This window comes from Carica papaya, chromosome 9 (assembly GCF_054855325.1).
Source record: "Carica papaya isolate Zhongbai chromosome 9, ASM5485532v1, whole genome shotgun sequence".
NCBI classification, from domain to species: domain Eukaryota; kingdom Viridiplantae; phylum Streptophyta; class Magnoliopsida; order Brassicales; family Caricaceae; genus Carica; species Carica papaya.
Genome location: NC_142317.1, coordinates 1,918,784 through 1,930,715, shown reverse-complemented (window position 1 = coordinate 1,930,715; position 11,932 = coordinate 1,918,784). Strand labels below are relative to the sequence as shown.

The window sequence follows — 11,932 nt, the reverse complement described above, 5'->3', positions numbered from 1 at the left end:
CTGCTTTTTGCTGACGTGGCTTAATGGGCCTAACTGCAGAGACCTCCAGATATTTTTGCTGCCTCTGTAGCTTCAGATATTTCTTACCGTTGGATCAGAGTCGGTTTGAAGTTAACTCGGGTGCTGAGCCGTCGGATTAATCCGGAATGGCCTTTTTAGATATTTTTATTTTGATGAGGTAGACCGGTTTAGGTTTGAGCGGAGGATGGCTGAGTGAAAGATTTTTTTGCTTTTTTCTCCAGCTTTGCTTTTCAGGGAAACAAAAAGCAAGTTAAGCACACAAAAAAAATTAACAAATTTTATTATTGATTGTTCTTGGGTTTAGTGGTGCAGAGAGAGTCAGCTGAGCGAGATGGGTGAGGTGGTGGTGAGCAGTGAGGAGGTGGAGGTGAAGTTTGGCAGCAAGAGAGAGGAGAAGGCGGTGGAGAACGGCGGCGGAGAACGGAAGAGCAAGAAGGACGGATTGGTGAAGTGGGAGAAATTCTTGCCCAGGATGGTACTGAGGGTATTGCTCGTTGAAGCTGATGATTCCACCAGACAAATAATTGCTGCTCTGCTTAGAAAATGCAGTTACAGAGGTCAGTATGTCTCGATTTACTGCAATTCATTCCCCTTTTCCTTCGATTATAGAATTGCTCGACATAGGGGTTTGCCTGGGCTTTGTTTAGCTTATCACGATCCTTACCTCTCCGGGTTTTTCGTCTGAAGAAATGGGTTCTTCGTAATTGTTTCATATCGTTTATGATTTATGTGTATTTGGTAATTCAGTTGGTTGGAGAATAGAAGAGTCTTGTTTGGTTGCAGAAGTTTCTGAGTCTCAAGTTTCTGTCTTTCTTGGTTGTATAAAAAAAAAAGTTTGTGTCTTTCTTGGATTTCATAGGAGTTTGATTTTAGAGGTTAAAAATTTGACGAATAGTAAATTATGGTCTCTTTTCTATTTTCTGCTCATTTCCTTTGTTGGGTTAGTTGTGTGATGTTCAGAATTTGGTTTGATTTCCTTTCTTTTTTCTTTTCCAGTTTGCATTTCCTTCTGTCTTGTGGATCATCAACTGGTTAAATACCTTATATAAAAAGCAGACCCTTTTTACCTTTTGTAATTAAAATCTAAATTTGAATGATTAAGCTGTCTTTTAAAAATTGCAAAAGCATACCGTTTTTACCTTATGTAATTATGTCTATTGCTTGCTCCTGAGGCTGAAATTTAACGAATTTCATTCGAAAGCTGATAAGGTACTTTTGTGCTGTTTGAGCAGTTGCTGCTGTGCCTGATGGCTTGAAGGCATGGGAGATGCTGAAGGGAAGACCTCATAATGTAGATCTTATACTGACAGAAGTTGATTTGCCATCAATATCCGGATACGCCCTTCTTTCGCTAATTATGGAGCACGAGATTTGCAAAAGCATTCCTGTTATAAGTATGACATGGGGAATCATGATTTCCACGTTTATTTTACTAAACTTGATCTTCCTTCCTAGGATAACCTAATTGTTTTTCTTCCTGTTGTAAATTTGCAGTGATGTCCTCACAGGATTCAGTTAGTACAGTATATAAATGCATGTTGAGAGGTGCCGCTGATTATCTTGTTAAGCCTATAAGGAGAAATGAGCTGAGAAATTTATGGCAGCATGTTTGGAGAAGACAAGCTGTATGTCTAGTTACACTTCCTAATCTATCTCACTCTGTATCTGTATGTATATGTACAAAAAGCTTTTTCATGTTTATTGTGTGCCTATTTGCGTGTATATATGCATCTTGGTAAGTCATATGGAGAAGGAAGCTAAGAAATTTATGAAGAAGATGCATATGTATAGTTCCACTCCCTGTCTGTCTCTCTGTTTGAAAAAGCTCTCTGTCCGTTGCAGATCATAGCTGTCCATTAACTGTGTTTTCTAAAATTTTCATCAGTCAATAGTTGGTGGAAGTGGCCCCCAAGATGAGAGCGTTGGACAGGAAAAGCTAGAAGCTACTTCTGAAAATAATGCTGCAAGTAATCAGTCAAGTGGGTTCTTGGCTTGTATTCAGAGAAACAAGGAGCAAATTGAGAAAGGGAGTGATGCTCAGGTGAGTTTAATTTTAATTTATATAAGGAGTGAATAAAGGTATCTAGGTTTCGGATTTGCAGTTTTCCAATATCTGTAAAGCCTCTCGCTTGTAAATTGCAGTTTTATGTATCTAATTCCAGCTTGCTATGTTGGGGCTTGATTTATAGTTATATTCGTGGAAAATAAAAAGGAAAGGAATTACTATCGTAAATTGAACGCGTTGAGAAGTTATTTATGATGGACTTGTCTGTTTGAATGACTTACATATGGAATTCACAGTTGATCAAAGACTTTTAATTCTTCTGTTCATGAAACTTTTTAAATAATGTAATATTGGTTTATTAAATTGAGCTGATGGCCTCGCAAGTATGTACATTTTGTATGGGATATACCACAACAGTTACGGGAAAATGTGTGTGATCTCCAGGGCATGTATGTATGAATTTATGAGGTGGCTCATTGATTAGAATTTATGAGGTGGCTCATTGATTAGCAGGAACTTCCTTTCAGTTTAGATTGGCTACATGAAGTTTTATCTAGAGACTGCATGTTTGCTGTCTCTTGCAGAGTTCTTGTACGAAACCAGATGCGGAAGCTGAGGGTGAGAACACAGACAATATGCAGGAATTTTCACGGCTGAATTGGAGTAAATCTTTACCAAACGATACAGAAATGCAGCAGCAGAAAGATTATCCTGATTTCTGCACAACACTGCCTGTAAATGAGAATGAGGCTGGAGGTAGCTTATTTCAGATTGCTAGTATAGTATCATATTCTCTATCTTTCAATATAAAAGCATTCAACTTTATGCTTTAATTGAAGTAGGGTCGTTGGCTGGTGCCTGCGAGGAAGTGATTAAAGCATCTGCAAATGAAGATGTTGGGCCAGAAAGTCAAGGGAGGGATGCTAACAGCAAACATGAGGCTTGTAATGGCTTCGCCAGCTCCTCAAAAGAAGCCATTGACTTCATGGGGCAATTTAGTACTCACAAATCTTCTTCAAATAATGGCATGAACAAGTTTGAGTTGCCACACCTTTTGGATCTCTCCTTGAGAAGATCTCATCCAAGTGGCTCTGAGGATCAAATCTCCGGGGAAAAGCCTATCCTTTGGCATTCCAATGCCTCGGCTTTCACAAGGTTAGATTCTCTTTCTAGTCTATAATTGAGCAAAGCTACTCTTTAGAAGCTACATGATAGGAATAAAAAGAAGAGTTGCAATCCATGGAACTTGTCAATGGAATTTTAACATTACTGGATTATTGCTAATCCATGAAAGGATCCTTAATGCAGGTATGCTAGCAGAGTCAAACAGCCCGAGTCTTCTACTTCGCCAAGTGTTTCTAATCAAAGGAAAGAATCGGGAAATATTTATGAGAAGAATTTATCTGATCTTGTTGGTGGGTTTAATTGCAATGCTCCTGGTCCACCAAGTACCCGAACCTCTCTGACTATTTGGCAATCTGATTGTCAATCTAAACAATCTGAACATGCCACAACTTCATGGCCTCAACAGAGAGTTTTTCCTGTCCCCATTCCTGTAAAAAGCATCAAAGTTAATAGTCCAAACACAGGCTATGGTTCTGGGATTCCTCCAATATTTGGAAGACAATCAACTCCGTCACCAACACTGAGCCCTAGTTCAGCCAGCCAGCCAGAACTCACCTCTCGAGCAAATACATTTTGTTGGCCTGGTTTTGGAAACAGTAAATGTGAACAGATGTATTTGTATGATGGAATGGGTCAAAATGTAAATTCAGCCAACCAATTTATGTACAACAAATTGGAATCTTTGGAGGATCGAGGACATATTTCTCCCGCCACGGTTCAGAGTGGAACTAGCAGTTTCTGCAACGGTGCCATAAGCCATCTTAACGGCTATGCCAGTGCATGTGGAAGTAATGTCAATGTTGATCAGGTTTCCCTTATCAGAGAAGGTCCAGAGAGCAAGAACGAAGACAGTTATTTCTCTCCCACGAGAAACTCACAACGCTCCCTCCAAAGGGAAGCAGCTCTTACCAAGTTTCGTCTAAAGCGAAAAGATAGATGCTTTGAGAAAAAGGTAAATTGCTAATGACCATAGCAAGTAAAATCCCGTGTGATAAACTGTAACTCTACTGTCTGTTTGGAAATTAGCATGCAAAGTGACAAGCTTTTTTTGTGAATTTTGATTCACAGGTTCGGTACGAAAGTAGGAAAAAGCTTGCTGAGCAGCGACCTAGAGTAAAAGGACAATTTGTTCGACAAGTGCACCCGGAACATGCACCTTCAACAGCAGAAAATCACTATGGCAATTCATCTAGTGGCTAGCTACTCCATTTTACGAAAATAGAATGAAAAGAACCTACAGAACAATGAGTTGGATCACTCCAGCCTCGTTTTCTCCAGATTCAGAAGCAATGAAGCAGAGTTGGATCAAAGTTGGTAAATGCTTTTCTCTAACACAACCTACAAACCCGACTTGTTTCTCGATATTCATAAGGGAATTACCATTTAGGTATTGTAAAATATCGCTATAACATGCTAGTTATGCTATATGTATTTTTACATGACTCGATTGCCTGATTATTCTTTTTGCTTGTTAACATGTAAATTTGTTTATTCTAATATTGAGCAACATAAAAACCGGGTATATAGCCAGCCAAAGTATGACAAAGGAATTTGTCTTTAGGCGGATTGCTCCGAAATTATTTTAATTTTACCTTCTATGAAGCTTCTTCTTGGGTTTAATAGGTAATTTGGAAGTTTAAGAACATGGTTTAGATTTTCAATGTGGTTTTGGTGTTCATTAGCAGAATCATCTGATAGCGAGTGAATGTAGAAAAATTCCAAAGACTTGAAAACAAATATGATTGACAGAACGCTGCCACCTATTATAAATCATAATCTTGCAGTGAAGAAATCAGAGTCTGATGAAAAACCCTTTTTATCTACAGATGCTGTAACTCCATCTTCCAAGAAATCAGAACCACTGTCATCAACTCCATTATTCAATTAGCAATTGATTAAAAAAACAAGCAATCAATGAAATTAAAAAGCAGATAATCTTTTCTCTCATGTTCAAATCAAAAGTAAACTTTAAAGCTGATCAGATGAGAAATCATTAAGCTCATGGGGTCATCCCAGTGGCTTTCCTTCCCTGGGATTGAAATTGAAGGCCTCAATAACCCAAATAAAAAATTTAAATTCAATTCAAAAGGCAGAACCTAAACTCCTTTCCCCTGTTTTTCAAACGTCAATTATGCCACCAATATTGTAATTGTAATATATAATATCCTGATCAAGAGGGTCCCCATAGTTTTATCAACCAGAAGGTTCCTCATCGTATATAACACTACCAGCAATTCATCTGTCCACATGGCAAACATCAAATGATCAAGACCCATCAAGAGTCTGATCACACGGCTGGGATAGAAGGGCTCACGTGAGTTATCATGTACACGTTTTTCCTTAAGTTAGAAGAAAAGGAGAAAAACATAAGACGCATGAGGCCAATATAAAATCAGTGGGAAATGCTTTCCCGGCGCTTCCAAAAAAGCCAATTTACAGATTCTCTGTGCCTTACCTTTTTTCAACTCTCTTTTGTTCGTGCACACTTAATCAACCCAATTAATCAAGCATACCAATAATTTCCTAACACCATTATAAATTAATACTAATAATCAACAAACTAAGTAATTTTAAGATATTGTGAGTTTCGAATTAAATATATTATGAGCTTATGCATGATTTCTTATTTTTCTCAAATTGAATAAGCCTTTGAATTATTGTAAAAAGGGACTTCAACCTCTGATTCTGGATAAGAAAGATATCCCCTGCATCTCCTTTATAAATCATGGTGTTGGGTATTTATCACTTTCTTCTCTTTTCCAATTAAAAACCTAAACCAATAATACACAACACATATACACACCTATACATATGTATGTATGTATGTATGTATGTATTTGTTATAATAATATGTGTTGCATGAGTTGTAGGATTAGCACAGGGGACATGCAGAGATTGATTATGATTCAGAAACCTGAAAGAGTAAATTTGGGACCCATGAATTATTGACTACTTTTACGTACATGAGACTAACTTCATATACATATACATACGCTTCATTAGCAATTCACATTCACAAATGCAAACAACACCCACCTTTGAGACAACCCTGATAAGCTCATCAGATGGCTGAAATGTGGAGCATGGTCTACTCATCCAACGACTGAGATTCACTTTCAATCACTCTATTCACCCTTGATTTAAAGGCTACTCCATGATCATCTCCCACCAGCAGCCAGTCAAAAGCATGTTGCAGAGAGAAAAACAATTATTATTCTCGGCTTTCCTTCCACTTCCCATCCCCTTTATAACTCCCTCACCTCACTCCATCTTCCTTACCATTCTGAACTTCCTTCTTCCTCATCAAATCTCTGCAAATGTCTCAAATCTTCACACCGTCTCCCAAACACTGTGCTGACAAACAAGGACTTATCACCATTAACAAGCGTTACAAGAAGCTCTTCTTTGCTTTCTCCTCATCTCTTTCCCTCCTCCTCTTACTCATCCTCCTCCTCTGGCTCATCCTCCACCCTGCAAAACCCCAGTTCTCACTCAAACAACTCGACATATACCAACTCAATCTCATCTCCTCCCCTTCCCACCTTCTCAACTCCTCCATCCAACTCACTCTCCTATCCAAAAACCCTAACAAAAAAGTGGGTGTTTACTACGACCAGCTCCAAGCTTACGCCGCTTACAAAGGTCAGCAGATCACCGTCGAGACCTCGCTTCCTCCTTTCTACCAAGACCATGAAGATACCAACTTGTTAACTGCGTCACTCGTCGGCACAGGCCTCCCGGTGGCTCCCTCGTTTGGCTACGAGGTGGGTCGGGATCAGACCGCCGGGAAACTTACTCTTAATCTCAAGGTCAACGGTAAGCTCCGGTGGAAAGTTGGGACTTGGGTTTCCGGCCGGTACCTGTTTAATGTAAACTGTGTTGCCGTGGTGGTTCTTGAACCGGCTCCTCCGATCTCTGGTCCACTCAGCTCGAGACAAGCAACTCACTGCTCCACTAGTATTTGAGTTTTTGATTTCACTAACTTATCCTTATCAGCAGCAGCTTAGCTTCTCTGTCACTACTCCAAACCAAGAAATCGAAGAAGAAAAAAAAAGGCTATTGATTGGTTGAAGCTTGATTGGTATATACCTGCATATTTGTAATGGTATATGTGTTATATTGTATCATTATCTGTTTGATTCTGTTTAATCTGGTGCGGTTAAAGTTGATGTCTTTTTTAAAGGTTTGGGTGTCTTGATTTGTAACTAGAATATTTTGACCCATACATATAATTTACACATAAGTATATATCATATATATATATATATATATATATACATATATGTGTGTGAAATTAATACGAATAATCTCAATGGTTTCTTTTCAGCTTTTAAGTTTTTTGGTTTTTCTGATCAGGAGCAAAAGTGAGTAAAAGTTTTTTCCTTTCTCTTTAAAGTACATGTATTATAATATATGTAAATTTTATTTTAAATAAAACTTGAAACTTGATAATCACAGAGGAACCATCAAAAATTTTTCATGTAAATCCCTCATTTCTTTAATAATCACATTATGAATCTTGAATCTTTCTCTCTTTTCCTCTAATGATCTTCCCAGTTTACTGTTTATGCTTAACTGCATATTTCTTTGAAAACTTGCTTCGGATTGCCAATACCCAGTTGGTCCTTCCTATACATACATGTGACCTGGTACCAGGAAAAGAATTACAGTAGTTAAACAATGGTGTATAACATCGGTCAGTCACGTACCACCGGTTAGGTTACAAGATCGAATCTCTCACGAAAAGTAAGAAATTCCGCATATATATTTTGATCGATTCAAGGTTAAAAAAATGGAGTTGCTCCCTCAGCAGCAAAATTGGCGGATTTAATGTTGAATATTCCCAATAATATGAAATTTCATGTATAATATGAAATTATTTACACCCACATTAATTGAAATTAAATTTTATATTATTTTCAGCTTGTAGCTAATGGATTCAATAGAATAGTAAATAATTTTCATAAAATAAACCGTATATGAGTTTGAGTTGTGTTTGTATTCAGGTTCATGTTTTACAAGTAATATTACATTAGGGTAACCCTAAAAAAATATGATTTATAAATCTGGGTATGATGATTAAATATTACTCTTTTATAAAAATCAGGTGTGTGTATATATATATATATATATGTACTATTTAGTTATAATACAATTATAAACCAAAAAAGCTAAACTTTATAAGGTGCAATAAACTTTAATAATCATTAGCCTACTCTTTTCATAGTCATGTCACCCACATAAAGCACGTTGTCCTTATAAGTTAATTAAATGGCATTTATATTACGATTAATATTAATTAAATATAAATAATTTATTTGTACGGTGGTATTTTATGATGATTAATTAATATAAGATATATAGTTAAGATAATAAAATATTATTTATTTTTTGATAGTATGATTATTTGAGAGTGTTTCGTAATATTCAAAAATAAATTTTTAAAATTATTAATTTAATAATTTTTGTTAGACTCATATTTTTATTTCAAATATACTTTCGTTAAATTTTATCAATTTTTGTTTTAGCCAAAAAAAAATTCATTTCTTTTAATTGTTTGAGTAATAAATAAATATATTTTAAAAATTAGTTCATGCTAAATAATTATTTGAAACATTTTTTTATTTTTTATTTTTTAAATTTAATATAATAATATATAATTTTAAGTATTTATTTTTAATATATAAATAATAACTATATATTATTAAATATAATAATTATTTATTTAAATATAAATTTAATTATATTTTTAAATAATTTTTTTATTAAATTATTTTTATATTTTATTTTTTTTATTTAATATTATATATAATAAAATAGAAATAAATTATTGACTGAATGTACAACTATATTATTCTATCAATTCAAATAAAATAATTATTATTATCATACATTAATATATAATTTTCTCAAAAATTATATAATTTTATTATTATTATTTTATGTCATTATCATACATTAATTACCCACTATAAAATTCATCCAAACAAAGCAAAAATGTTAGACGTAGGGACATGGAAGAAGTCCTTTTTAATAACCTTTTTATAATTATGTTAGTTAAGATTCCATAAAATTACATTAGATTTTGTGTTTAAATTTCAAACTTTTTTAAAATTCATTTTATTAAGTTTTATATCACTCTTTTAAATTAAAAAGTTTTTAGTAAATAAGTGATTTAAATTTTATATTACATTTTTAAGTAAAAAAAAACATAAGTGAATCAATATTTTATGTAATTTCTCTGTCAACCGGTTTGCAAAATTATTATTTTCTTATATAAATAATAGAAATCTTATAAAAAATTACTAAAACGGATTGAACTCGATCGCCAATAGACCTTAGCCAGTTAGCACTATCGAGTTCAGCTCGGTTTCAAGCCGTAGGTTCTTCTCGGGTTCTAATCTTAGTAAGACTACAAAAAGGCAAAAATCGAATCATGTTAGAACTCATTTAGTGATATTGTAACATCAAATTACAAAATAGAAGATTCACATGTCAATCTAATTACAAACATTTTCCCACTATAGAAAGATAAATCAAGGTTACCCAATTTTCATGATTTGATCAAAGATCAAGGATCACAATCACCTTAAACCCTAAAATAAACCAGAAGACTAACATTCTGTTTAGATAAATTTTAATAATTGTTAATTAATATATGACAATGACAGTAATTGAATGACAATGATACATGATAAGAATGTTAAAAAAAATTTATGTTTGGATGATTATATATTAATGTATATTAATAACATATTTTTGTTTGGATAATAAAATAGTACGGTTGTATTTTCAGCTAAATTACTAATTTACTCCTACCTATTATATATAATAGTAAATTATATATGAAAAGTATGTAATAAAAAAAATTATTTACCAATATAATTATATTTGTATTTAAATAAATAATTATTATACATAATTAAATTAAATTTTTATATTTAATAAAATAAATATTAATTTGTAATAATAAAAATAGAATTAAGTATATTATATGAAGATATAAAGAGAGAAAATAATATATCGGTCACATAATACTAATTCGGTAGTTTTAAAATTCATTTTAAATTTTTTGATTAGTTACCGTTTGCTAACATTGAAAGTTGAAACAAACATGATTTTTTCACAACCGCAGAGTATCATACATTAAAATTCTATCATTCACCGCAATCAACACAACCGCAGAGTATCATACATTAAAATTCTATCATTCACCGCAATCAAAACATATGTAAATGGGGGGAGGAACTTAATACTCAAGATCATGACATGAAATGCTATTCAAGTAGCTTTATATTCTCTATTTCAAGCTCATTTATATTCTATTAATTGTCCATGCAACTATTACAATCCCAGCGTAGATAATCTTGAAGGTTCCAGCCATGGCTACTAGTACTAAAGAAATTGAAATTAAGACACAATCAAGCATGGCATAAGTGAATCAATATCTTCTATAATCAATATGTTCCTGTATTATAATCAGTATATGATTCTTCAGCCGCTCAACCAAAAACATTGGCATCTCCTCAATAAAAATCCTACCCAAAATTGATCAAACACAAATTTAGATAAAATCAAGATTGAATTGAATCAGAATTTACCCATTTCCAGTGATGTCTCTTTACTGATATTGCTTTATCCGCAGCCTTTGTTTCCTCTGATTCCATATACTCCTCTTCCTCTTCCGTGCAAAACTCCTCTTCCGGCAACCCATCCACGCTAGCATCTATAGAATGCAGCACATACCGCGCCGGCAATCCCGGATACGACACCGAATTTCTCTCCTCAATCCTGCAGTAATAAGAACCCGGCACAATCCTCACAACGCCGCGGATATCATCGTCACCAACTGAAGCTTTCAACACGGAGCCAAGCTCTTCCTTAACCGCCCTGAAAGCAGCCTCTTCTGGGATCTCATCGGGCTTCATTTTCTCCGACAAGGGTCGAGACCGGTACCTGACACTACCATCGGATAATTCCTGGTGAGATTCCACGAGTACCCGATTGTCCTTGCCGATAATCCGTACAGAAACGACATTGACGGTGCGAATCGGAGGGTGGGAGTCGGCGAGAGAAACCTCTCCTTGGGAGAGCTCGAGCCAAAGATTGTGGACGTTCTTGGTGCCGGGTTTGACGCCCCATGAAGCAAACGAGTCAGAGGGTAGCCGAGGCTTGAGCCAGTCGGAGAGGGATTGAGGGTTGGCAAATCGGTGACGGCAGCGAGGATTTACCGTGGCGGGCTGCTGCGACATGGACAGGACTCTGAGGAATCTCCGCGGATTGTACTGAAGTGGGGGAAACGGGGATTTGGGGAAGTGAGTTCTGCTGCAACCAGTCGATGAGGATTTGGAAGAGAAGACGAAGAGGAGCGAGACGGCGGAGAGGATGAGATCAGAAAGAGTTGTAGGCTTGCGAGGAGGAAGAAACGTATGTGATTGTGGGTTGTGAATGGGCTGCGGCGGAGACATATTAAAGATAATAACACGCACTGCCGCTACTATCTCTGCAATTATCAGGACTTTCACTGATAGGCGAGAAGATTGCAGGGTTGATCTCCATTATTGGGATTCAGAGACAGGGCTGGAAGGATGAGGATTGTGAAAAACTAGAGGTGGGAAATTAATGGCTTTCTTCTCTGTTACGGATTCGGCGAATTATATGGAGCCTCACCCGGATCAGATTGACCCGACCCTACCCACCATCTCTCTGAAGGGACTAAAGCCTACTTTTCTTGTCTTGGACTGCAAACTAGGCTTATGGTCAAATCCCAATATTAATTTC

At 35.5% G+C, this 11,932-nt stretch overlaps 3 protein-coding genes across 4 annotated transcripts; 2 read left to right on the top strand and 1 right to left on the bottom strand.

Moving 5' to 3' along the window:
* Window positions 1-168: 168 nt before the first annotated feature.
* PRR5 (two-component response regulator-like protein) lies at window positions 169-4,648 on the top strand. Of its 2 annotated transcripts, none has more exons than XM_022053643.2 (8): window positions 169-578; window positions 1,254-1,415; window positions 1,516-1,646; window positions 1,907-2,062; window positions 2,611-2,782; window positions 2,866-3,181; window positions 3,335-4,103; window positions 4,220-4,648. In XM_022053643.2, exons 1-8 carry the CDS (start codon window positions 353-355, stop codon window positions 4,349-4,351), a joined length of 2,064 nt encoding a protein of 687 aa, XP_021909335.2. In that variant the 5' UTR covers window positions 169-352; the 3' UTR covers window positions 4,352-4,648. The 2 variants fall into 2 exon arrangements, with proteins under 2 accessions (XP_021909335.2, XP_088067765.1); XM_088211639.1 differs by having other exon boundaries at window positions 171-578; window positions 2,869-3,181.
* Window positions 4,649-6,103: 1,455 nt separating this feature from the next.
* On the top strand, window positions 6,104-7,404 carry LOC110823155 (Late embryogenesis abundant (LEA) hydroxyproline-rich glycoprotein family). Its single transcript, XM_022053477.2, has one exon. It carries the CDS (start codon window positions 6,469-6,471, stop codon window positions 7,114-7,116), a length of 648 nt encoding a protein of 215 aa, XP_021909169.1. The 5' UTR covers window positions 6,104-6,468; the 3' UTR covers window positions 7,117-7,404.
* Window positions 7,405-10,416: 3,012 nt separating this feature from the next.
* Window positions 10,417-11,799, bottom strand: LOC110823154 (RING-H2 zinc finger protein). The gene has a single exon (XM_022053476.2). The coding sequence runs from the start codon at window positions 11,617-11,619 to the stop codon at window positions 10,726-10,728; it is 894 nt and encodes a 297-aa protein (XP_021909168.1). The 5' UTR covers window positions 11,620-11,799; the 3' UTR covers window positions 10,417-10,725.
* Window positions 11,800-11,932: the final 133 nt, after the last annotated feature.

Bases quoted from the DNA above. Each gene is read 5' to 3' on its own strand.
- PRR5 (XM_022053643.2), top strand. From the start codon at position 353: ATGGGTGAGGTGGTGGTGAGCAGTGAGGAGGTGGAGGTGAAGTTTGGC. The intron at 1,647-1,906 runs GTATGTCTAGTT...AATTTTCATCAG, and splicing joins ATGTTTGGAGAAGACAAGCT to TCAATAGTTGGTGGAAGTGG. The intron at 3,182-3,334 runs GTTAGATTCTCT...TCCTTAATGCAG, and splicing joins AATGCCTCGGCTTTCACAAG to GTATGCTAGCAGAGTCAAAC.
- LOC110823155 (XM_022053477.2), top strand. From the start codon at position 6,469: ATGTCTCAAATCTTCACACCGTCTCCCAAACACTGTGCTGACAAACAA.
- LOC110823154 (XM_022053476.2), bottom strand. From the start codon at position 11,619: ATGTCTCCGCCGCAGCCCATTCACAACCCACAATCACATACGTTTCTT.